Here is a 26,911-nt window from a genome sequence, read left to right on the forward strand (position 1 = left end):
AATAAATAGAAGGACAACACGAAATGAGAAAAATATCAGGGCTGGTGGTTCAGGTAAAACTTAACCAAACAATATAATGTTTTGTGGTCCTATATCATCACAAGACATTTACATCCGCATGAACCAATGCTTCCAAGGAAAATGATGATTGTCAAAAACTTGGCTTTTTAATAATTTTTCTAGCTCAAATTTTCATTGTGTGGAAATAGGCAGAAATATACTGTGCCAGACTTCAGTTTAGGTTAATCTGCCATCAGCATCACGCAGTGGGGGAGAAATGAAATTGCAAGCGGCAAATAAGAGATTGGAAAGTACATAGAATCATAGAAAATAGGAGCAAGAGTAGGCCATTCGGCCCTTCGGGCCTGCTCCCCCATTCAAAATGATCATGGCTAATCGTCTAACTCAGTACCCTGTTCCCGCTTTTTCCCCATATCCCTTGATCCCTTTAGCATTAAGTAATGACTTGGCCTCCACTGCCTTCTGTGGTAGAGAATTCCACAGGTTCACCACCTTCTGCGTGAAGAAATTTCTCCTCATCTCGGTTCTAAATGGCATACCCCGTATCCTGAGACTGTGACCCCTGGTTTATGGATTCCCCATCCATCGGGAACATCCTCCCTGCATCTAGTCTGTCTAGTACTATTGGAGTCGGAAAAGAATATATAAATGCAAGTAAGCAATTGAATAAAACTGAGATCCACTCTCATTAGTTCAAAGCATTCACTGATAGGTGACAGCATTTAGCACTATAGGTTACTCATAGACAAAAGATGCTTTAGGAGAGGCTCACAAAAATTAATTGAGCGCGAAACCAGCAACTGCAATTTCTTTAAGTAAAACCTGAAGTTGAACTGTTTTGTTGTTTTAGTTTTCCGTTCAACAGCTCTTTTGTGTATCGAGGTCATTCTGGTCATTAGAGTGATCCTGATGTACTCATTTTCAGAATGCTACAGCACACAAAAAATGCACAGCAGTTTGTGCGAGCCGTAAACATTGAGCACCTGCTTCTCCGATTTCAGCACTGAGCAAGGGAATTAGATCAGCAATATGATTGTGGACTGCATTATGACAAGAGGTGTGAAACCAACTTAAGGAGCTTCTATGTTAACTTATTCTCTACAGAACAACAGTACTCAAAAAGAAAATTGCACTTACAGCCCTCAGGTGTTCGTAGTATAATAATATCATTTGTGTTGTAGATTTTATGGAGGCACTGCACTTGCACTTTCACCTGGTAGGTTGTGTCAGGTTTCATAACATTTATTATAAAAGCAGTTTTGTTGCAAGCTTCCAAGCTGTTCCAGGCATCACCTACCAACCTGAAAGAGAAAAAATATTGCCATTCAACAGTATAGCATCAAACCCCAGAAATTCTTGAAATGCTTAAGAAACAGCAGGATGCATGTGGAGTGAAAGGTGATGCTGTACCTGACTAACGTGAAACACCCTGTTTTTCAGATATTGAATGATCTGCTGTGCACTTCCAGAGTTTTCTGGTTTCCTTGAGTTCAATAACTAGATTAGAGACACTGGACGAAACTTTTCACTTCCTTCATAAACAAGATGCAGTACTTCATATGTTCTCCTGATTTCCCCTGCTTCTCTCTCCTCTGCTATCCCCCCCTCCCCATGTAATTTATTTTTACCTACTTCCCCCGCATCTACTCTGACCGAAAGGAGCTGCAGTATTGATCCCTCTCCCTCCCTCCCCTTGTGGAGGGGTAGGAAGTGCTTTCTTCCCTTAGGCCTCCTCACTGCAGAACGGTTTAGATCAGGAGCTCACCACCTGCCAAATCATGGACATGAACCCATGCCATAATACTGCATGGCACTACACATTAGTGCTGCAGTACACTGTCCAAACTTGGCATACATTTTAAAGACCCTTTTCAAAGTCTGTAGATTTTGAATTCCAGCATATTTCACAAGGTACAGTGAGCATTCTGCTCTCCCACACTACCTGATTGCCATTCAAAAAGCACCTGGGAGCAAGCTGCTCAAAAGATTTAAAACGTCAAAAAAAAATCTCTATTCTGAAAGTGACTGAAATTCTCCATGCTGCCCGATGCAAAAAGTTCCACTGAATGCTGAGGACAAAAAAAGTTTCTCACTTTTCTTCCTCCTCTCATCCATCCAAAAATAAAAATCGGTCCGCGGTTAAGGCACAGATAGCTACGAAAAGCCAAAAAAAGGTGCACTAAATCGGTGGAATAGAACATATGGTCAACTGTTGTTTCTCTCCACACGGTTCAGCTGTGAACAGAGGTCATCACAGCAAGTGATGTCCAGGGACCATAATCACCTGGCGTGAAATAAGCATCCTTCCCTGTTTTTCTGGAGAACCAGCCAAATGTCAATACATCTGCTCAAAGTCACTGCTGGACCTCCGAGGAATGCAAATCACACTGACCTCAGCAACTTGGAGCAATAGTAAATAATACAGACTCTGTGTGCAAATTTATAGACGCTCTTTTAACATTTTCTCAAGTACCAGTTCAATTCCTAGAACTACATGGTGTCAAAACAACCACAGGACATTCTCCATTAAGGTACTTCCGAAGTATTAATAAATCCCAACAAACTAGAAAGTTGTCCATTATTGTAAAACAGGAACAAGTACAGAAGCTGTCCCCTCCGCCGCATCCCCCCACCCCTGCCCAATACTCAAGTTTGCCAGAGTTAATGACACGTCCAATTAGCTGTATTACCCCTGCAGGCCAGCCACTTGCTAAGGGAAAGCTGATAATGTGTCATATGCTGTAAGAAGCATGACTCCAGCTGGCCTAACAGAATATTTACAATGTATGTGTGTGTGTATATGTATATATAAATATATATACACACACACACATACATAAAGAGATAGCTTATGTATAAAGTTAAAAATGTTCAGCAGAAATAAGAATTTTAACTGAAATGAAGTCTACTTAAAAATGTTGGTTTCTACTCTTCCCCTAAAAAAAATTGTGAATTCAAAAAAAAAAATGACAAAATTCATCAGTTTGGGCCCAATCATTTATTAGGAAATCTATCCAGCTAGTGAAATACTTGAGAACTGAAAACAAACGGCAGATCCAAGCATCATCCAATTTGGTTTAGTCACAATGGGAAAGAAAGGGAACCATGTAAAACAGAAGAGCTATGGGATTATTACCTGTATAATACAACGTAGATGCATGATGGTTGCAAATTCTTTGGACTGTCCCAAGTTAGAGAAACAGCACCATTAAAATCAACTGACCAACGGAGATGGCGAACTTTGTACACTGCACTGTCACCTTAAAATAAAAACAAAATTATTTCCAGAAATGTTCAGTATTCTACTCCTAAATAGAATTGAAAATAAAAATCTACCCTTCATGACTGAACCATTTTGGTTTATATTCATTTTAGACATAATGCAGAAATGCTACAACAATCCTATTATTCAACAATCCTATTATTAAACAATCCGGTAGGACAGCACATTGGTAATCTTTATAAACAATACTTCCTGTGGGCAATGTGGTCTTGCGAAAAACAGTGCAGTGCAGTCGGTTTCCTCTCAATCCTAGAAGTTACCCACTGTCAGGAACAGGTGATACTAAATAGGTTAAAGGGCTCCATCGCAAGTACTGAAGAATAAATTTTAAAGACGGCACAAGGTTAAACTATGGAAGCAGTTGTACAAGCTGAAGTCGGGGGCGGGGGGGGGGGGGGGGGGCCATCATTTAACAGTGGGCAGGGGACAAAAGCGTCAGTCATGCTGCTGCACAGCCTTTTAGTGTCTACGCCTGTGACTTACGGGTGCAGTTCTTCTCATCACTGTTATCGGAGCAGTCCAGAAATCCATCACAGCGTTCCAGAGGACTAATGCAGGTTTCTCCATCCTCACACACAGTTCCATTCAAACACAATAATGGAGTACGGGTAGCTGAAAAAATAGTGTTCCAATAGAAAGAAAGAGCAAGAGTTAAAAAATTCAAAATTTAATTAGCTTGAAAGTAAAAATAAAACAAGAAACGCTCAGCAGGTCAAAGTACATTTGAAAGATAAAGGCTAACGTTTTGGGTGCAACCCTTCATCATACTGAGAAAGGGTTACACTCAAAGTATTATCCTGCCTTTCTCTTTCAGACACTGATCGATCCATTCATTTTGTTTTTTTTTATTTAAAATTTGCAGTTTTCTTCTCATCTTCATTGCGAACAAAACTGCTTTTAACAATTAAAAAAGAAATGTCACAATGGACTTGTACAGTTGTTATGCCCCATTTTCTCTTTATACTATACATGATTTCCTAGCCAAGAGAGCATGCAGCCAACCTAATCCCATGCCTCAATCACAGGATGGCTATTACAAGGTGTACAGCAGTGTGCTTTTTATCCTTCCCCCTCCCACGGTACAAACACCCGGCCTTTTATTCATGCCGATCAAACCCGCATCTCAGATTACCTAATATGGGGAAACAAAAGCACAATTCCAACACTACCGGTCAGTGGCACAGTACATATACAGACATAGTCCAGAAGGGCCCATCTGATACAATTGCAAATCATTCTAATGTGAGGGGGGGTGGGAAGGGAAGAAAGGAGATAAAGTAACCAGTTACAGAACCAGCTTGAATTTAAACCGCTTCCAGTTTAAGCACCCTTTCATTCTGTTAATTTGCAGTTTAACTCAACAGCATCTGATGCAGAAGATTTGACGTAATGGAAGTACTCACGACAGTTGATTTCATCCGACCCGTCATGGCAATCTCGACGATTGTCGCACCGCTTCCAGTTGGGAATACAATTGTGGCCTCGAACACAACGGAACTCCGAGATGCTACACCTTCCAGCAGGATGTGCCGTGGTGGTGGAAATGGTTGTTCTGTTTATTGCTAATACAGAATACAATCATAAGATCCCATAGCTATTAACACCATCACATAAATCCCAGACTGGGGTTAAAGGGCAGTTAATTCAGTACTGAGTGGATAAAGGAGGCGTTTATCTATTAACTTGGATTGCATTATAAAGTGGTTAACATGAGAGGAGCTTTCCATATAAACAACTTTTTTAAATACATTGATTTATTGTGTACTTGAAGATGATGGGTATTAGAACTGAGAAATGAAACACTTTCCATTTCAGGCACCTAGTGTCAGCGTATGCAACTCCCAGGTCAGGTATAGCATAGGCTGGATGTGGAGTAACGCTGCCTTAAGCCTGTCCAAAACTCAGAAGAGTGAATCATTATTTCCCACAGTAGTGAAGCATTTTAATTTTCCTGTAGCAGCCATTCTTGTGGCTTCAGTGAGGTTGCCAATTTAACTTCCAATTAGCAATTTTGTGGTACCACATCCACTGGAAATAGGGTTGAGATGACCCAAACTTTATGTAAGAAACTTACAGGCAGTAGGGAGAGGAGACTTCTATCCTATCAATCTGTGCTGGCTCCAAACCGAGCTCGCAGAGATAAAAGAACAACACGCTAACTCACTACCGCCCAGTTTCTCAAATTTGTGCTGCATACCCCTCACTTTCAGTTTTAGGTCATCTGAACCATTTGATTATCTTGACACTAAACACAAGTCGAGTGAGCCATTATTTTTGATACACAGCTGTTCAGTTAAAAATAAGCACCATCAGGGCCAAGTTATCAGGGCAGTACAGCCCACTACTGTAAACTATGGTCATCAAAAAAAATCCAAGAGTGGTATGAACTGCTTTCAAGACCTACCAGAACATTTTCATGTAGCAACAAAATCACGTTTCCAATTGATGATATGACTGAGATGGAAACCTCAGTTAAAACACATGTTTTATAAGCAGCCATTTAAACAACAGCATCACAGCCAAAAAGCAACACTCAATAGTTTAGTGTTCCAGCAATTCATGATGTTTAACATCTCATCAGCAATTGTTGGCACAGGTACCAACTACATAAACATTTTCACCTTTCACCTATTCAACATTTCGCAGTGATTAGGTATACACGTACAAGAGAATGGTACTAGCTACAATATGATGTGAATAAAACTCAGCGCATGTTGGTATCAACTTGGTATTGACTTTAAAGCAACACAAGTTAATGTTCAATGAGCCCCCACTATAGTCTAGAAATAGTGATAGATTTAAATTTTCACTGATCAAAATTAGCATGGCAATGTTGGGGGATGGAACACATGTCTGATTTGCACTTACTGACAGTGATGGACACTTCTAAGTCAGATATTGCACAAGAAAGGCGCATCAAAGGCCTCTGTCTAATCTTTGCAAACAACAAATATTTCCAAAGAAGCCAAGATCTTAAGCAGCGAAAGGATAGAATGGCCATTTCCACTTACGTAAAAAGGTGGGGCAACCTTCCTCATCAGAACCATCCGGGCAGTCTTCATAACCATCACACACCCAACGGTTTACGATACATCCTCCAGAATTACATCTGAAGTGGTTGGGACCACAACTCGAAGGAACCTCAGTAGTATGTTCAATAGGAATCCAACCTAAAACAGTTGTAAATACTTAAATAAAAGTAGAAGTCCTTTGGCTTCTAATTAAGAAATATTTTTTGGGGGCTTGAAGTTAATCAGCAACTGTAAACTGCAGTTCCATATCTAAAATCATCTTTCTTTTTCTGCTAATTTTGCCCCCCTCTCTTCTCCTTAAGGCATTGATTAATTTCTGAGATATGGTTCCATGGGCACCAGTTGAGGCAGGGAAATGGAAGAAAGCAGGATCTAACCATAACCACAAAATGTCAGTAGTTGTGACTTAAATCTTTCTATTATAAGACAACATAGATGGCATCATAGAGGAAACTAGCCATTTGTTGTTGGGAGAAGAGAGGATTACTTTTCTTATTTGAAGAGTTCTGCTTTCTCTTCTCTCTCGCTCCTCACGAAGCACTTATTTGAATACAGTGCTCATTTATACACCATAGCAAGAATTTAAATACCATGTCACTGCTCTTTAGGGCTCTTCTGCTATCATTGTGACTATATATCCTTGACTCAATCATTAGGATTACTGTGGTCACACATTTGCACTGAGGTACGATTTTGTGCAGTGTGAAATTCCTTTAGTAATAAAGTACTATGAAAATGCTGAAAAAATTACAGTGCATGGCTATGTTTTATAATAGCTTAACCTGCCCATTTAAAAATAAAATCCAACAAACGGATTGCACAGCATGAACATGAAGAAAGTTACATTTGCAAGTTACGGGGCTCGATGCTAGCTTTTTGCGCTTGCAAACATTGGTCACCAGCTCAATGAGTTAGTAGCAAAAAGAACGAACTTTCTCACTAAATGGACTAAAAACATAACTGGTCTTGTGCTTCCTGTAGAACTAAATAAACATACTAATGAATGTGATATAAAATTATAAGTTAATTTGCTAGGGGAGATTTTCTTCGCTTTCTTTGTCTATTTTTCTTACCACCTTCACAGCCTCTCCCTACCTTTCACTTGGCTTATCCTAAACGTCCCTTTGTTTCTCTGCCATCCAAAATGACAGCTTGGCTCAGTAGATCACACGTTCATCGAAGTCGGAAGGTCGTGGGATCAAGTCCCAATGCAGACATGAGCATATAATGTAAACTGACACTTCAGCGCAGTAGTGAGAGTGCTGTATTGTCAGAGGCGATGTTAAACCGAGACCCTGTTTACTTGCTCAGATGAACACTAGAGACCGCATGGTACCACCCGAAGAAGAACAGGGAGGGGTCTCCCAGCATTCTGCCCAACATTGTGCCATTAATCACCATCAATAAAAGGTCATCTGTCCATACATTTGTTTGCTACAAGTGGGACCTTGCTTTGCACAAATTGCCTGCCACGTTTATAGAATCATAGAATGGTTACAGCACAGAAGGAGGCCATTTGGCCCGTCGGCTCTCTGCAAAAGCAATCCAGTTAGTCCCACTTCCCCACCCTATCCCCGTAGCCCTGCAAAATTTTTCCCTTCAAGTATTTATCCAGTACTTTGAAAGCCACGGCTGAATCTGCCTCCAACAACCACTCGCTGTGTGAAAAAGTTTTTTCTCATGTCACCTTTGGTACTTTTGCCAATCAATCACCTTAAATCTACGTCCTCTGGTTCTTGACCCCTCCGCCAATGGGAACAGTTTCTCTCCATCTACTCTGTCCAGACCCTTCATGATTTTGAATACCTCTAACAAATCTTCTCTCAACCGTCTCTGCTCTAAGGAGAGCAACCCCAGATTCTTCAGTCTATGCACATAACTGAAGTTCCTCATCCCTGGAATAATTCCAGTAAATCTTTTCTGCACCCTCGCTAAAGCGTTCACATCCTTCCTAAAGTGCAATGCCCAGAACTGGACACAATACTCCAGTTGTGGCCGAATCAGTGTTTTATAAAGGTTCACTATAACCTCCTTGCTATTGTATTCTATGCCTCTATTTATAAAGCCCAGGATCCTGAATGCTTTCTTAGCTGCTTTCACAACCTGCCCTGCCACCTTTAACCATTTGTGCACATATACCCCCAGATCTCTCTGTTCCTGTACCCCTTTTAGAATTGTACCCTTTAGTTTATATTGCCTCTCCTCGTTCTTCCTACCGAAATATATCACTTCACACTTTTGTGTGTTGAATTTCATCTGCCACTTGTCCGCCCATTCCACCAGCCTGTCTACGTCCTCTTGAAGTCTATCACTATCCTCCTCACTGTTCACTACACTTCCAAGTTTTGTGTCTTCTGCAAATTTTGAAATTTTGCCCTGTACACCCAAGTCCAAGTAATTAATATATATCAAAAAAAGCAATGGTCCAGTACCGACCTCTGGGGAACACCACTGTACACCTCCCTCCAGACTGAAAAACAACCATTCAACAATATTCTCTGTTTCCTATTACTTAGCCAATTTCATATCCATGCTGCCACTGCCCCCTTTATTCCATGGGCTTCAACTTTGATGACAAGCCTATTATGCGGCACTTGATCAAACACCTTTCAAAAGTCCATATACGCTACATCAACCGCATTGCCCTCATCGACCATCTCTGTTACCTCATCAAAAAACTCAGTCAAGTTGGTTAAACACGATTTGCCTTTAACAAATCTGTGCTGGCTTTCCTTTATTAATCCACACTTGTCCAAGTGACTGTTAACTTTGTCCTGGATTATCGTTTCTAAAAGTTTCCCCACCACCGAGGTTAAATTGACTGGCCTGTAGTTGTTGGGTTTAACCTTACACCCTTTTTTGAACCAGGGTGTAACATTTGCAATTCTCCAATCCTCTGGCACCACCCCCCTATCTAACGATGTTTGGAAGATTATGGCCAGTACCTCCGCAATTTCCGCCCTTGCTTCCTAGGATACATCCCATCTGGACCAGGTGACTTATCTACTTCAAATACAGCCAGCCTTTCTAGTACCTCCTCGATCAATTTTTAGCCCACCTACATAACGGTGACTGAACTTCAAAAGTAACCCATAAGCTCAGGGGGTGAAAGGTGTCATATAAATGCAAGTTCTTTCTTCAACGGTCATATTATATACACATACTCAATTTTTAGATTTAAGTTTTATTCCATTCTCTTTGTGCCCCATTTCTAAATCTTCTGCCTTTCGCTTTCTGCCTCAAATAATTGCAACGAAGTAAAACTGACTATTTTTAATTTCAACACGGAATTCTATTACTCAACTGCAATTACTTTACAGTTGTGCTACTTTAAGAGCAAGATAAATGCAAATCAGCCGTCATTTAATGGTCAGCTACGGAATCCAGAGGCGCATTAAAAGGTCACACAATCTACAATATTTGCAAACATTTTAGTCAGTCAGTCTGGTGCCCTGCATTCCACCCACACACTGTATGCATCACATTATTTAGATTTAATTTTTATACCAGGACAGCCGACTTCATCAGACCAGTCTCCACAGTCATTCTCTCTATCACATTTCCACCATGTCGGAACACAATTTCCATTCCGGCAGCTGAACTGAAAATATCTCGTGCATGAAGGTGCTTCAGTAGGATTTCCTGCAAAAATACCAGGTACTTATATGGTTTTTGCAAAGGAAGTTTTTTTTGACATTGTTAGTATCTTGATAAGTGCAAGAAAAAAATTAAATTATTTACACTTTATTATAAAGTCCAACAATTGCTTCCCAAACAACAATCAGCCAACAATGGATTTCAAGGTTAGAAAATTTAGCAAACAATTAACCTCCAATTAACTGGATAATGGCCCACCTTAAAACTACTATATTTCACCCGAGTGACAGCTGGCCTGAAGGCGACTGTAACAATTGCTCTTAAATAGAATCTTCTTCAGCATTACATTACAAATAGACAGGGTATTAAGCCTCCACATTCTTGGTACTAAATATCAATTCCACACAATTAAGGAAAATATTAAACCTGAAAGTTTTGCTCTAAAATTTTGAACTGTATTAGCACCATAGTGAACATTTTAAGACCTAGGTGACTCCAAGATGAAAGACTTAAGTGTTGGAGGTTTGGAACCAGGTTAACCCTGTGTGACAAACATGGTAACCCAATACCTGAGCCAGGTAGCTACACAGTATTCACGGAAATGTAGATCATTAACCAGCAGCCTGGTTCGCTAATGGCACCTGGAGAGGAAGACCCAGTCAATGGGGCTGCGATTCTTCCCACTTGATTTGATGACCCCTCAAGTCAAAGATTTAAAGGGTAGCATAGACAAACAGCAGGAACCTTATCAGGTACACCGCACAGTTTCAGCTTGTTCATCACCAACAGTTCCCATAGTCAGAGCACAATTGGGAGTCCCCAAGCTATGGCTCAGCACCAAAAATTCTCTAAATGTAGATAATGGGGATGTGTCCCTGTGGGGAGAAAGTGTGCAATCAATATTGGGCAAAGCGGGTATAGATTTCTCAGGAACAAAGATTTGTTCCGGAGAACAAAAATAATAACCCAGCTGAACAAAAATAATAAACCATGAAACATAGTTCAACCTCAGAAAAGTACCCTCCTGTAACCCAGATGCATTATAGCAATTAAGTATTTTGGGTGGCAGTTTCTGACAAGCTCAAAGACCAGACTTTAGATAAGTATTTTTCCACTTACTGCAATTTGCTTCATCTGAGTAGTCTCCACAGTCGTCCACCCCATCACACTTCCACTCCATACTGATACATACCCCATTCGAGCATCTAAAATTGAAGGGATCACAGGTTCTACCGAACTCCTCTGTCTGTGCTACAAATATAAGCATCAATAGCAAAATGTTAATATCTCCATTTATTAATGTCAACCTGCCAATTTACAAACAAGTCTAGCAATCCTACTACATAGCACAGACGCAAACAAAGTCACACTGGCAAGTTACAGGACTCGACATTAACTTTGTGCTGACAGACATTGGCCACGAGCTTATTAATGTACTCCTGTGCACTTCTCACCTGTAACATTTTAACCTGAAGAAACACCAGATAGCTGAACTATTTAATTTGTTTATGGATATCTAAACTATCCTTTAAAGATGAAAGCAATAAATGCAGGAAATAGACCAGAGATTAATAAAGGCAGGTTAATGTTTCAGGGAGGACTCTTCGCCAGTTCTGAAAGGTCCAAAGTTAAGTTTTTCCTTTTCTCTTCTGCAAGTTGACTGATCCGCTGGTATTTCCAGCATATTCTCAAATCCTAGTATTTGTGAAATTCCAGTAACGCAGCAAATATTTTACCAATTAAATTATCTTTATTATTTTGGGACTTGCTTGGTTTTAGTTTAATCGTTCTCATATGTATAATAAACAATGTTGCAGATTACAGTCAGTTGTGAAAATAATTCTAGTTGCTATGCACTTTGGTCCTGATGACCCTTTGGGTACGGTAGCATAGTAGCTATGTAGACTAATAATCCGGAGACATGTGTTCAAATCCCTGGCATCCAGGGAATTTAAATTCAGTTAATTAAATAAAATCTGGAATAAAAAGCTAGTATCAGAAATAGTGACCATGAAATTACAGGATTGCTGTAAACCATCTGCCATCCTTACCTGGTCTGGCCTATATGTGACTCCAGAACCACAGCAACGTGGTTGATTCTTAACTACCACTCAGTTGTACAATCCCGCTACAAAAAGACACAATAAGAATAAAACCGGACAGACCACCCAGCATTGGCACCAGCAAACTAAGCCCAGTCGACCCTGCAAAGTCCTCCTCACTAACATCTGGGGACTTGCGCCAAAATTGGGAGAGCTGTCCCACAGACTAGTCAAGCAACAGCCCGACAGTCATACTCACAGAATCAAACCTCTCAGCCAATGTCCCAGACTCCTCCATCACCATCCCTGGGTATGTCCTGTCCAGCCGGCAGAGGTGGCGGCACAGTGGTACACAGTCAGTAGGGAGTGGCACTGGGAATCCTCAACAATGCAATCCGGACCCCATGAAGTCCCATGGCATCAGGTCAAACATGGGCAAGAAAACCTCTTGCTGATTACCACCAACCGCCCTCCCTCCGCTGATGAATCAGTACTCCTCCATGTTGAGCACCACTTGGAGGAAGCACTGAGGGTAGCAAGGGCACAGAATGTACTCTGGGTGGGGGACTTCAATGTCCATCATCAAGAGTGACTGAGCTGGCCGAGATCTGAAGGACATAGCTGCCAGACTGGGCCTGTGGCAGGTGGTGAGAGAACCAACTCAGGGTAGATGCTGAGAGATTGTTTCCCCTGGCTAGAGAGTCTAGAACAAGGGGGCATAATTGCAGGATACGGGGTCGGCCATTCAAGACCGAGATGAGGAGGAATTTCTTGATTCAGAGGGTTATGAATCTTTGGAATTCTCTACCCGAGAGGGCTGCGGATGCTGAGTCATTGAATATATTCAAGGCTGAAATGGATAGATTTTTGGAGTCTAGGGGAATCAAGGGATATGGGGATTGAGCAGGAATGTGGAGTTGAAATCGAAGATTAGCCATGAACTGACTGAATGGCTGAGCAGGCTTGAGGGGCTGTATGGCCTACTGCTGCTCCTATTTCTTATGTTCTTATATTCAACACGAGGGAAAAACCTACTTGACCTCGTCCTCACCAATCTCCCTGTTGCAGGTGCATCTGTCCATGACAGTATTGGTAGGAGTGACCACCACACAGTCCTTGTGGAGACGAAGTCCCATCTTCACATTGAGGACACCGTACATCGTGTTGTGTGGCACTACCACCGTGCTGAATGGGATAGATTCAGAAGCAATCTAGCAGCTCAAAAATGGGCATCCGAGAGGCGCTGTGGGCCATCAGCAGCAACAGAATTGTATTCCACCACAATCTGCAACTTCAAGACCCAGCATATCCCTCACTCTACCATTACCATCAAGCCAGGGGATCAACCCTGGTTCAATGAGAAGTGTATAAGAGCATGCCAGGAGCAGCACTAGGCACCTCATTTTTAGTTACGCCAACACAGGACGACATGCATGCTAAACAGGGGAAGCGGCATGCTATAGACAGAGCTAAGCGATCCCACGATCGACAAATCAGATCAAAGCTCTGCAGTCCTGCCACATCCAGTCGTGAATGGTGGTGGATAATTAAACAACTAAAAGGGAGGAGGAGGCTCCGTGAACATCCTCATCCTCAATGATGGCAGAGCCCAGCAGGTGAGTGCAAAAGACAAGGCCGAAGCGTTTGCAACCATCTTCAGCCAGAAGTGCCGAGTGGATGATCCATCTCGGCCTCCTCCCGGAGATCCTCACCATCACAGAAGCCAGTCTTCAGCCAATTCGATTCACTCCACGTGATATCAAGAAACAGCTGAGTGCACTGGATGCAGAAAAGGCTATGGACACTGACAACATCCCGGCTGTAGTGCTGAAGACTTGTGCTCCAGAACAAGCCACGCCTCTAGCCAAGCTGTTCCAGTACAGCTACAACACTGGCATCTAACCGCAAAGTGGAAAATTGCCCAGGTATGTCCAGTCCACAAAAAGCAGGACAAATCCAATCCGGCCATTACCACCCCATCAGTCTACTCTTAATTATCAGCAGTGATGGAACGTGCCGTCGACAATGCTACCAAGCGGCACTCACTCACCAATAACCTGCTCAGTTTGGGTTCTGCCAGGACCACTCGGCTCCAGATCTCATTGCAGCCTTGGTCCAAACATGGACAAAAGAGCTGAATTCCAGAGGTTAGGGGAGAGTGACTGCCCTCAACATCAAGGCAGCATTTAACCGTGTGCGGCATCAAAGAGCCCTAGTAGAATTGAAGTCAATGGGAATCGGGGAAAACTCTCCATTGGCTGGAATCATACCTAGCACAAAGGAAGATGGTAGTGGTTGTTGGAGGCCAATCATCTGAGCCTCAGGACATTGCTGCAGGAGTTCCTCAGGGCAGCGTCCTAGGCCCAACTATCTTCAGCTGCTTCATCAATGAACTTCCCTCCATCATAAGGTCAGAAGTGGGGATGTTTGCTGATGATTGCACAGTGTTCAGTTCCATTTGCAACCCCTTTGATAATGAAGCAGTCCGTTCCCGCTTGCAGCAAGACCTGGACAACATTCGGGCTTGGGCTGATAAGTGGCAAGTAACATTCGCGCCAGGCAAGTGCCAGGCAATGACCATCTCCAACAAGAGAGAGTCTAACCACCTCCCCTTGACAGTCAACGGCATTACCATCGCCAAATCCCCCACCATCAACATCCTGGGGGTCACCATTGACCAGAAACTTAACTGGACCAGCCACATATATACTGTGGTCACATCAGCAGGTCAGAGGCTGGGTGTTCTGCGGCGAGTGACTCGCCTCCTGACTCCACAAAGCCTTTCCACCATCTATAAGGCACAAGTCAGGAATGTGATGGAATACTCTCCACTTGCCTGGATGAGTGCAGCTCCAACAACACTCAAGAAGCTCAACACCATCCAGGACAAAACAGCCCACTTAATTGGCAGCCCATCCACCACCCTAAACATTCATTCCCTGCACCACTGGCACACTGTGGCTGCAGTGTGTACCATCCACAGGATGCACTGCAGCAACTCGCCAAGGCTTCTTCGACAGCACCTCCCGAACCTGCGACCTCTACCACCTAGAAGGACAAGATCAGCAGGCGCGTGGGAACAGCACCACCTGCACGTTCCCCTCCAAGTCACACACCATCCTGACTTGGAAATATATCGCCGTTCCTTCATTGCCGCTGGGTCAAAATCCTGGAACTCCCTACCTAACAGCACTGTGGGAGAACCTTCACCACACGGACTGCAGCGGTTCAAGAAGGCGGCTCACCACCACCTTCTCAAGGGCAATTAGGGATGGCCAATAAATGCTAGCCTTGCCAGCGATGCCCATATCCCATGAATTAATAAAAGAGAGTCTCCTCCAAAACATTAACCAGTCTTTTCTCTTTGTCGAATAACCTGCCGACTGTAACAGAATCAACCTGCCATGCCAGACTCAGCAATTCTGAGCAGGCATGTCCACCCTACTTCATGGCATTGTTGTTGATTAACTAGCCAGTCTAACTCATTAGTGGGACCTGGAGGAGTGGCCCATCACAGATAGGGGCAGAAATCTCAATGCTCCAGATAAGCCTGCAAGCCAATGGGTAGGTGGTCCCTGCTACACACCCAAGAGTAGGGTGGTCTTAGCTAGACACCCAAATGAGTAGGGTGGTCTTAGCTAGACACCCAAATGAGTAGGGTGGCCCTAGCTTAGAAAAGCAGCTGTAAGCTTCCCAAGTGCACTGTGCTAGTAAACTGCACGGTTTTATCTCAGTAAACACTTGTAGTACTTTGCACACACACAGAGGATCCCCAAGCCTCGCTAACCTATTGCTAAGCTGTGCAGACGCACTTTGAACTTGAAAGTGGGACTGTTCCCTATGGGAAGAATGTTCACACTCAATATTGGATAAAGCTGTGTGTATTTTTCAGTAGTTTGGCTGGGAGACGAAGCGTGGGTAATGGATTTCCACACTTGTCAGACACCTGGCTGATCAAAAAAAAACACTATTTCCAGCACTTTGTTTGTTTCTATTTCAGATTTCCAGTTTTTCTTTTTAAATCTGTCCTTTCAGATAACTACACTGCCCTCTACTTTCCAGTTATTTTTTTTTAAAAAGAAGAACAAGTTGTAGCTTCTACAATTACAATCACTGCTGGGAAACTCTCAGTCACATTTGGGATTGAACCCGTGATTCAATTATTTTTCTGAGAAAAGCTGGAACAGGAGAATGAAAGAACGTTTATGTAATCTGAGATTTTCCATGCATTTTTCAAATTCCAACCACCGAGTCAGTATTTTACCAATTACCTTTGTTATTCTGGGATGTGCTTGGTTTGAGTTTAATGTTTCTCACATGTACAATAAACGTAGCTGTAGACTATAGCCAGTTGTGAAATTAATCTTGAAATGGATATTTGCTACGCATTCAGTTTGTATCGATATATCTTACTATGGCAGATGTTTATTCTCATCTCTTCATAGCAAAAAAGGTGCTGGAAAAGTTGCACAAATCAATTAAAGTACTTCGAGGCTAAATAGGCTTTTATGATCTAGCCAACATTATCTTGGTGGGCAAAGGCACTAACTGGTGTAATACTACATCAGACAAGAAGGACCTAGATTTGATTCCTGCTCTGTCTTGAGTTTTCTGATCTCAGCCAGGGTAGCAAGTGGGTCACTATAATTGGCCTCAGTGCCCTGGGCAGGCAAGAAAGTCGGGGTTGTGGGGGGGGGGGGGGGGGGGGTAAAGATATTCAGACAAAGTTCTTGCTCCTGATCACTATTCACTTAGCCCTGCTGGAAGGATAGGTGCACATATGCTAGGTGAGCTGATGATCAGACTCAGATGTGATGCCATCCATGGTTAAATTTTCAGTCACCACTCAGTGACCAGGCTCACACATGAAGAATGGCCACATGGATCAGGTACCAGAGGACACAAATTTGTTTTAAGATCGGGTGGCCCAATTTGACTACCAAAAATGCTTACTTATACCCATGAGGTGCAGCAGAAATAATTTAAGCAAGTCATCCTCAGCAGATTTTTCCACTATGGTTCTAATATGGTACAGTACTACTAAAAAAAAACATACAACAATGTGCATAGTTTGGATCTTCATCTGAACCATCTTCACATTGTGGGGTTCCATCACACACCATAAATCTGTGCAGGCACCGACGTCTATTCTTACAAACAAAATCCATATACTGCGAGCACAACGGGTCTGGGAAGGAGATAATAAAACAGAAAACGGTAAACCTCCTTATACATCCAGGTTTAATTTTTAAATGCAAACAGCAACTTGCAAGTCTATAGCACTCATGCAGAAAGATATCTCAATGCACTTTACATTAAAGATAATAGTCATTAGAAAGAGCAGCAATACCTCACTGTTCATCCTTGGGAAAATGGGAATTGCAAATACTTCCAACCAAAATGTTAATACACAATATTGTGCTAAGTGCTACATTGGAGCTTTTAGTGCACTATTATGTTAAGCATTGTTGTTCCAACCTCTATTATAAGTACTTTGGAATAACAAACGTACATTGTCCGAGTGTTAAGTCAGATATTTGAATGTTTTAGAACAGGTTAAATCCAAAGGAAGGAAACAACAGTGCAATCACTTGGGTCTTAAGTTAACAGAAACAAGATTACTACAACAATCAATATTAAGGAGCAAGTTATACAGCGATTTATGCTAATACAATGCTAATACAATCCTATATACAAATCCTAGTATGACTGACAAATTCCTCCTGCCAAAAATTTCCTGTAATTTATTAACTATGATTGACTCAACAGCACAGGATCAGGCCATTCAGCCCAACTGGTCTATGCTGGCGTTTATGCTCCACACGAGCCTCCTCCCACCCCTCTTCATCTAACCCGATCAGCATATCCTTCTATTCCTTTTTCCCTCATGTGCTTATCTAGCTTCCCCTTAAATGCATCTGTGCTATTTGCCTCAACTACTCCATGTGGTAGAACATTCTACATTCTCACCACTCTGTGGGTAAAGGAGTTTCTCCTGAATTCCCTATTGGATTTATTAGTGACTATCTTATATTTATAACCTCTAGTTTTGGACTCCCCCACAAGTAAAAACATTTTCCCTACGTCTACCCTATCAAACCCTTTCATTATCTTAAAGGCCTCTATCACGTCATCCCTCAGCCTTCTCTTTTCTAGAGAAAAGAGCCCCAAGCCTGTTCAGTCTTTCCTGATAAGTATATCTTCTCAGTTCTGCTATCATCCTGGTGAATCTTTTTTGCACCTTCTCCAATGCCTTTATATCCTTTTTATAATATGCCACAAGATTGACTTTGAACAGGTCTTCCAATCCTTTCTACTCACACAAAAATACTCAGGCACATTTTATCATATATAGGACTCAACCAAAATGTTAATACACAATATTGTGGTAAGTGCTATATTGGAGCTTTTAGAGCACTATTACGTTAAGTATTGTTGTTCCAACCTCTATTACATTAGAGTTGTCAAAATTAATTATGTAAGCGTAATTATAGTTGATTTCTTTTAATAGAAAAAAAACACTCACTGCAGTTTTGCTCATCTGATTTGTCCGCACAGTCTGGCACACCATTGCAGCGTTTGGTCATCGCAATACAGCTGCCGTTGTCACAGCTAAATCCATTGCAGGTGGTCTTATCTGGCGATTGGATGGGAGTGGGAGAAAATGCAAATGCATCAAGATGTTTTGGAATTAATAAGGACACATACAACTTCTATTACACGTCCCAACCTGGCCATGCCATTCAGGTTAATAAGCTTGATGTACTCAGTCAGTCAGTTGAATTGTACTGTTGAGAATACAAGTAGCTGTTCAATCTGACAAAAAAATCGTCAAGATTGGCTTCTCAAATAGTAATTGGAGCACTAATAAAATTATGTGTTGTCCAACTAAACAAAGCAAAAGCATACAGATCAAGGACCAAAAATTCATAGCTCGCCTCTGCATACTTGTACTGTCACAGCAGATTTCCACAGTTCAGATATGGATTAGTTTTCATCCTGTCCATATGATGTTCCTACACAGAACAGAGGTGCAATGCAACTGTCAAAGTGAACTGTGTATCATCCCAACAACCAGCTTTGGACCACGTATCATTAGAGCGCACATGACCATTCATGATTCAATTTAGATCATGTGCCTATTTGTAGATCAAAGTTACAAGAACTTGTCCTTTCCACAAATTGCACTGTGTATTACACCTAATATCTGTAAATCTATTAAAATAATTTGTGCAAATTAGAATGAAAACAGGCAGTCAGAAATATTGGAAACAAAATGCTTTACTTCCTTGACCCAGATCTAAATCACTGATAATGAAACATTACGCAGTGATAATTTTTTCAAAAATTGAGACCTACTTAAACTTTTGCACCTTTGGTAACATTTACATTGTGTTTCTTCTTTTTCCCTGCCCTCCCACCTCCACTCCCAAATACACTAGGTACAGTACGCACAAGTATTTGTGATTTCAACATAATGCCTCCTCAGACAGAGGCACTGATAACCTGTTTTTGTCTGCTTGAATTACATTAACAGAACTAGACGATAACCTGCTTTCAACTTTTGAACCAAATATCTCATCAGTTAATAATCATTCATCTTACCAGTTGCCAGATTATTAAAAAAGAGAAATATAGGGAATGAGCGATCTGCATCCCCTGGATTCTTACCACAGACAGTAGACTCTTCATCAGATGCATCACGGCAATCATCATCCCCATCACACATCCACCTACGTGGGATACAGTGTCCGTTGCGGCATGAAAAGTTGCTAGAATCACAGGTGTGTTTACTTGCTAAAGAAAACAAAATGGAGAAGCATTAATCCTAACTCCGACAGACCAGCAATATAATTATATACAATCTGTAGCAACTTCCGAAGATAAAAATGCATTTCTGCTCTGCAGTATGCTAGAGAAAAGTTGTATTTTAGTCAAATGGGGCTCTTCAGAACTGGAAGGTAGAGTTTCCAACAAAACAGTTAGCTTTGTGTTCTGTCTGCTCCTTTTCACAGATTTTCACAGACCCATTTATTCCTACTCTCTGTTTTCTGTCTGTCAACCAATTCTCAATCCATGCCAGTATATTCCCCCCAATCCCGTGTGCTTCCATTTTGCACACTAACCTCGTGTGGGACCTTATCAAAAGCCTTCTGAAAATCCAAATATACCACATCCACTGGATCTTCCCTATCTATTCTACGAGTTACATCCTCAAAAAACTCCAGTAGATTTGTTAAGCATGATTTCCCTTTCATAAACCCATGCTGACTTTGTCCAATCCCGTTAATGCCTTCCAAGTGTTCTGTTATCACATCCTTTATAATAGACTCGAGCATTTTCCCCACTACTGATGTTAGGCTAACTGGTCTGTAATTCCCTGTTTTTTCTCTACCTCCTTTTTAAATAGTGGGGTTACATTTGCCACCCTCCAATCTGTAGGAACTGTTCCAGAGTCTAAGAATTTTGGAAGATGATCACCAATGCATCCACTATTTCCAGGGCCACTTCCTTTAGTACTCTGGGATGTAGATTATCAGGCCCTGGGGATTTGTCAGCCTTTAGCCCCATTTATTTCCCTAGCACTATTTTTTTTTTACTAATACTGATTTCGTTCAGTTCCTCCCTCTCACTAGACCCTTGGTTCCCTAACATTTCTGGCAGGTTATTTGTGTCCTCCTTTGTGAAGACAGAACCAAAGTATGTGTTTAATTGTTCTGCCATTTCTTTGTTCCCCATTATAACTTCTCCCATTTCTGACTGTAAGGGACCTATATTTGTCTTCACTAATCTTTTTCTCTTGACATATTTATAGAAGCTTTTACAGTCAGTTTTTATGTTCCCTGCTAGTTTACTCTCATACTCCTATTTTTCCCCTCTTAATCAATCTCTTTGTTCTCCTTTGCTGAATTCTGAACTGCTCCCAATCCTTAGGCTTGCCACTTTTTCTGGCAATTTTATGTCTCCTCTTTGGATCTAATACTATACCCAATTTCTTTTGTAAACCACGGTTGAGCCACCTTTCCTGTTTTATTTTTGCGCCAGACAGGAATGAATAATTGTTGTAATTCCTGCACACGTTCTTTAAATATTAGCCATTGCCTATCCACCGTCATCCCTTTCAGTAAAGTTCCCCAATCTATCATAGCCAACTCACACCTCATACTTTCGTAATTTCCTTTATTTAGATTCAGGACTCTAGTTTCGGATTCAACTATTTCATTCTCCATCTTAATGAGGAATTCTATCATGTTATGATCGCTCTTCCCTAAGGGACCCCGCACAACAAGATTGTTAATTAATCCTTTCTCATTGCACAATACCCAGTCTAGGATCGCCTGTTCTCCAGTTGGTTCCTCAACATATTGGTCTAGAAATCCATCACATACACACTCCAGGAATTCCTCCCCCACAGTATTATTGCTAATTTGGTTTGACCATCTATATGTAAATTAAAGTCACCCATGATTATAGTTGTACCCTTCTTGCATGCGTCTCTAATTTCCTGTTTAATGTCCTCCCCTACATCTCCACTACTGTTTGGGGGCCTATAGACAACCCCCACCAATGTTTTCTGCCCCTTGGTGTTTCTTAGCTCCACCCATACAGATTCCACATCGTGATTTTCCGAGCCAATATCCTTCCTCACTATTGCATTGATTTCCTGCTTTACTAGCAATGCTACCCCACCTCCTTTCCCTTTTTGCCTGTCCTTCCTAAATATTGAATACCCTTGGATGGTCAGTTCCCATCCTTGGTCACCCTGCAGCCATGTCGCCGTAATCACAACTAAATCATACCCGTTAATATCTATCTGCGCTGTTAATTTATCTACCTTGTTGCGAATGCTCCGCGCATTAAGACGCAATGCCTTTAGACTTGTCTTTTTAAGATTGCTAATCATCTTAGTTTTATTTTGCGCTATGGCCCGATTTGTTTCTCGCCCTCATTTTCTCTGCCTTCCACTATTGCTTCTTCCCTTTCTGTCTTTTGTTTCTATCCTTGTTTCCCTCTCCTCTGTCTCTCTGCTCAGGTTCCCATCCCCCTGCCATTCTAGTTTAAACCTTCCCCAACAGCACTAGCAAACACCCCCGCGAGGACATTGGTCCCGGTCCTGCTCAGGTGTAACCCGTCCCGCTTGTACAGGTCCCACCTTCCCCAGAACCGGTCCCAATGTCCCAGGAATCTAAATCCCTCCCTCCTACACCATCCCTGCAGCCACGCATTCATCTGGTCTATTTTCCTGTTCCTATACTCACTAGCACGTGGCACTGGTAGTAATCCTGAGATCACTACCTTTGAGGTCCTGTTTTTTAATTTACCTCCTAACTCCTTAAATTCACCTTGTTAGTATTTTCTTATTCTGAAACAAAGGTTTAAATACTAGATTTCATTGATCATCCTCTTCTCCGTCTCAACTTGCAACACCTCCCAACCATCAATTAATTGAATTGCCTTCTGAAAACACCACATAAATGCTATGCGGTCAAACTACATTCCTGGTTTTCATACTTGAGTTTACCCTAATATAACACTGTGAAAATAAAACGAATACTTATTCTGTATCTCAGCCAATTCATACCACTCACATTGCTAGAACTGTATAGTATTTCTGCCAATAAGCAACAAGATCAAAATGTTGCCCCATGCTTAAATTTAATAACCATCAATTTTAGCACAATCATTAATCTTTCAAAAGAAAGTGTTATTATAACCTATTACTGGATCTTGGCACTCCTAGTTCATTTTGGATGCTATAGCTGTTGTGAATATATAAAACTGACTGTATAACCACATGCACTGGGAATGAACCCTGGTACTTTGCCTGCTTTTAAAATCGCTCAGCTGCAGGTTTACCAATGTGAACCAGGGGAACATTGTATCAGGTCTTCTAAAGAATGAAAAAAAATAACCAAGAACAAGTTAAATCCAAGTAAAGTTCACAGTAATAAGTGAATGGTTACTTACTGGTGCAGTTCAGTTCATCTGACCAATCTCGGCAGTCATTGTCCCCATCACATGTCCAGGACAAGCGAATGCACATGCCACTGGCACAAGTAAACTCATCTCCCTTACAGTTGTTCAATGCTGTCGGGGTTTCAAGGAAGAAGAATTACAATGCCCTTGCTTACACTCTTGATAAGATTTTCTGTTCAAAGAACCCATTCAATATGTTTGTGTTATAAGAACATAGGAACAGGAGCAACTCAAGCCTGTTCCACCTTACAATGAGATCATGGCTGATCTGTGACCTATCTCAATATACCTGCCTTAGTCCCATTATACCTTTGGTTAACAAAAATCTATCAATATCTATCAGCATAATCCTATTTGACCGTTTAAAAAAAATAATTTTTGCAGATTTCTCACAACTTGACTGAAACAGAAACATTTTATAATTCTGCAGCTATATATAAAATCTGTCTAAGTTCCTTTATCCTAATGAATATTTTAGATAAAATGAATTTACTATCAAATGCGAGCATATTTAGCTGGCTGTAATTTATGGGCAGACTGAAAACAGAATATTTGTGGATGGCACATTGATTGCCAATAATGAACTGCATGAGGAGAACACTTCTACACCAACATCAATCATTAGAGATCTCGTTTGTTGTGTTCCTAAATGGCTAACTTTGTGAGAAGCAACAAATTCTTTGCAGCATACAGTAGAAGGGCCCACTGTATCCAACCTGCAAGCCATGAAGCACTTTATAAAAATGTGGGAGTGGAAAACACATTTTCGAAACAGAATATAGTCAGTCATGCATATAACCAATAAGACTGCTTTTTATAAAAGGTGCTTTCATGGGTTAGTCAGTTTTAATATCCTAAAATTTGGCTTACAGGCCAAATACAAGTGGGCCCTTCTACTGTATGTTGCAAAGAATTGACTGCTTCTCACAAAGTTAATGACCCAGAAACACAACAACCAAGACTCTTAATGATCAAGTACTAGTGTCAGGAAATCTGCATTGTTGAGCATTCCGATTTCTCCGTATAACATCCGTACAAGCGAGCCAATTTCACCGTCTTGGATGGGGAAGCATCAAGAATTAACTCCTAACCCCTCACTGGTTAGGCCTCAGCTTGAGTATTGTGTACAATTCTGGGTACCACACTTTAGGAAGGATGTCATGGCCTTGGAAAGTGTTCAGAGGAGGTTTACCAGGATGATACCAGGGATGAGGGACTTCAGTTATGTGGAGAGTTGGAAAAACTGGGATTGTTCTCCTTAGAGTGGAGAAGGTTAAGGGGTGACCCAAGAGAGGTATTCAAAATTATGAGGGGTTTTGATAGAGCAAGTAGGGAGAAACTGTTTCCACTGGCAAGTGGGTCGGTAACCAGAGGTCACAGGTTTATTATAACTGGCAGAAAAACTAGAGGGGAAATGAGGAGAAATATTTTCACAGAGGGTTAAGATCTGGACTGCACTACCTGCAAGACTGGTGGAAGCAGATTCCATAGGAACTTTTAAAAGGCAATTGGACATGCACTTCAAGAGGACTAATTTGCAGGGGTATGGGGAAAAAGCTGGGGAGTGGGACTAAATTGGACAGCTCTTTCATAGAGCCGGCACAGGCACGACAGGCCAAATGGCCTCCTTCTGTGCTGTAAGATTCCAACACACATTTTTCTTGTCTTTAGATGAATAGATTAAATTATATGGTAACAGGGTAGAATTTTGGTTTTAAGATGATATACTAAAATTAGAATACAAAACACGGTCCAGTCAGTTAGGTTCATGCCCAAGGTTTTCCCCACCAGGCGTTCCCAATCTCAGCCACAGTCATTTGGTAAGATGCTACCCGCCTCTGGGAAAGGGGGCGGCGGGGGATGGAAAAGAGGGTGGTTGAGGGAAGTAATTTCACAGTTAGTGAAAATGCCTTCCAGTTAGTTGGTTGGACAGAAGTTGGTGCCTGCCCTCTGCTGGAGATGGGTTCAAGGTGCAAGGAACAAGGAACTTTACACCGGAAATAAACTACTTGAAAAACATGGGTTTAGGAAAACAATGAAAAATAAATGCACCTTTATGTTTACATGGGATAGGATAATAAATACCACTGTGAAATGATTTAGCGTATTCATTGCTATAGTCTATATGGTAAATGTAGACTAAGGCTCCTGAAGTCACTTACAGCACTGTTCCTCATCACTATTGTCCCCACAGTCATCTTCACGGTCGCATTTGTACGACAGTGGAATACACATCCCCGATGACCGACATTTAAACTGAGAGTTCGGGTCACAAGAAGCTGTTGCTGTGAAAAGGAGAAAAAGTGCTCATGCTTACTAAAGCTAAGCTATGCACATCATTACACATGATATCACATCCTCGTTTTGAGTCCTACATTAATAAGAGGACAGAAACCTGCAAGATAGCCAAGTTTCATTATCACAAATTCCTGGTGGCAAGCAAGATGTCTTTCACAAGCAGTATGTTTAGCATAATATACAGGTAACCTCGAGCAAGAGGGATAACTTTACAAGGTAAAACAAGTGAGAGATTCCACTACAGCCCGCATGCAACAGAATCATCCCAATGAAGCCTTAGGTGCAATTTGTTATTTTAGCATTACCCGACAGAGCTAATTGCACAACACTTGGCACAGGTGCTAAATTCAAATGGCACTTACGGCAATTTCTTTCATCACTGTAGTCACCACAGTCATTATCATTATCACACTTCCAAATGTTGCTGATACATTTGCCATTGGAGCATTTGTACTGGTTAGGCAAGCAAGTATGTTCTATAATAAAATAAACACACATTTAAGGAACAGGTGAATAGCTCTAGGACAAAGCAGAAGTTCTAATGCCCTTGAAGGGGGAAGGGTTACATGAATATCAGGGCAGGGGCAGGCAGGCAGGAGAGAGGAACAAACATTTCAGTAGATTCCATTCAAAATCAATTTATTCAGTTTAGGAAACAGAAGATAGTTGTAGAACTTCATATCTCTACAGCTTCAAGATGATGTGTAATCACCTACAAACAAGACAGTTTCCTTCTTCCCCAACCCCAACATTCCTTTACTTTTGACATGTCTGTATTAACAGTACAACTGTAGTATTGGCTACAGTTGAAGTGTGAAGGCAGCTTCAGAAGCCATTTTAACCTCCAACAAGTGAGCTGAAGTTTAATAATCGGGCTCAATACATTTTAAGGTTGCAAATGTAATCCCGCTATTCAAGAAAGGAAGGAGAGAGAAAACAGGGAACTACAAGCCAGTTGGCCTGACATCAGTCGTCGGGAAAATGCTGGAATCCATTATGAAGGAAGCAGTAACAGAGCACTTCGAAAATCATAATATGATTAGGCAGAGACAACATGGTTTTATGAAAGGGAAATCATGTTTGACAAATTTATTGAAGTTTTTTGAGGATGTAACTAGCAGGGTAGATAAAGGGGAACCAGTGAATGTAGTATATTTGGATTTTCAAAAGGCATTCGATAAGGTCCCACATAAAAGACTGTTATGCAAGATAAGGGCTCATGGGGTTGGGGTAACATATTAGCATGGACAGAGGATTAGTTAACAGACAGAAAACAGAGAGTAGGTTTAAACGGATCATTTTCAGATTGGCAGGCTGTAACTAGTGAGGTACTGCAAGGATCAGTGCTTGGGCCACAGCTATTTACAATCTACATTAATGACTTGGATGATGGGACCGAATGTAATGTATCCAAGTATGCTGACTATACAAAGCTAGGTAGGAAAATAAACTGTGAGGAGGACACAAAGAGTCCGCAAAGGGATATAGACAGGTTAAGTGAGTGGGCAAGAAGGTGGCAGGTGGAGCGGAATGTGGGGAAATGTAAGGTTATTCATTTTGGTAGGAAGAATAGAAAAACAGAATATTTTTTAAATGGTAAGAAACTATTAAATCTTGGTGTTCAGAGGGACTTGGGTGTCCTGGTACAAGAAACACAAAAA

At 41.5% G+C, this 26,911-nt stretch overlaps 1 protein-coding gene across 2 annotated transcripts in view; it reads right to left on the bottom strand.

Moving 5' to 3' along the window:
• The window catches only part of sorl1 (sortilin-related receptor, L(DLR class) A repeats containing), a 173,658-nt gene that overhangs the window by 26,841 nt on the left and 119,906 nt on the right, over window positions 1-26,911 (bottom strand). For both annotated transcript variants that reach the window (XM_067970858.1, XM_067970856.1), the window contains exons 23-35: window positions 25,613-25,726; window positions 25,115-25,237; window positions 22,944-23,063; window positions 19,647-19,772; window positions 18,502-18,612; window positions 17,032-17,163; window positions 11,053-11,184; window positions 9,844-9,978; window positions 6,316-6,474; window positions 4,708-4,866; window positions 3,788-3,916; window positions 3,158-3,281; window positions 1,159-1,322 (exon numbers count right to left, since the gene is read on the bottom strand). In XM_067970858.1, coding sequence (XP_067826959.1) covers window positions 1,159-1,322; window positions 3,158-3,281; window positions 3,788-3,916; window positions 4,708-4,866; window positions 6,316-6,474; window positions 9,844-9,978; window positions 11,053-11,184; window positions 17,032-17,163; window positions 18,502-18,612; window positions 19,647-19,772; window positions 22,944-23,063; window positions 25,115-25,237; window positions 25,613-25,726 — 1,728 coding nt within the window. The remainder of the gene's footprint in view (window positions 1-1,158; window positions 1,323-3,157; window positions 3,282-3,787; window positions 3,917-4,707; window positions 4,867-6,315; window positions 6,475-9,843; window positions 9,979-11,052; window positions 11,185-17,031; window positions 17,164-18,501; window positions 18,613-19,646; window positions 19,773-22,943; window positions 23,064-25,114; window positions 25,238-25,612; window positions 25,727-26,911) is intronic.

This window comes from Heptranchias perlo, chromosome 33 (genome assembly GCF_035084215.1).
Source record: "Heptranchias perlo isolate sHepPer1 chromosome 33, sHepPer1.hap1, whole genome shotgun sequence".
In the NCBI taxonomy this organism is placed as follows: domain Eukaryota; kingdom Metazoa; phylum Chordata; class Chondrichthyes; order Hexanchiformes; family Hexanchidae; genus Heptranchias; species Heptranchias perlo.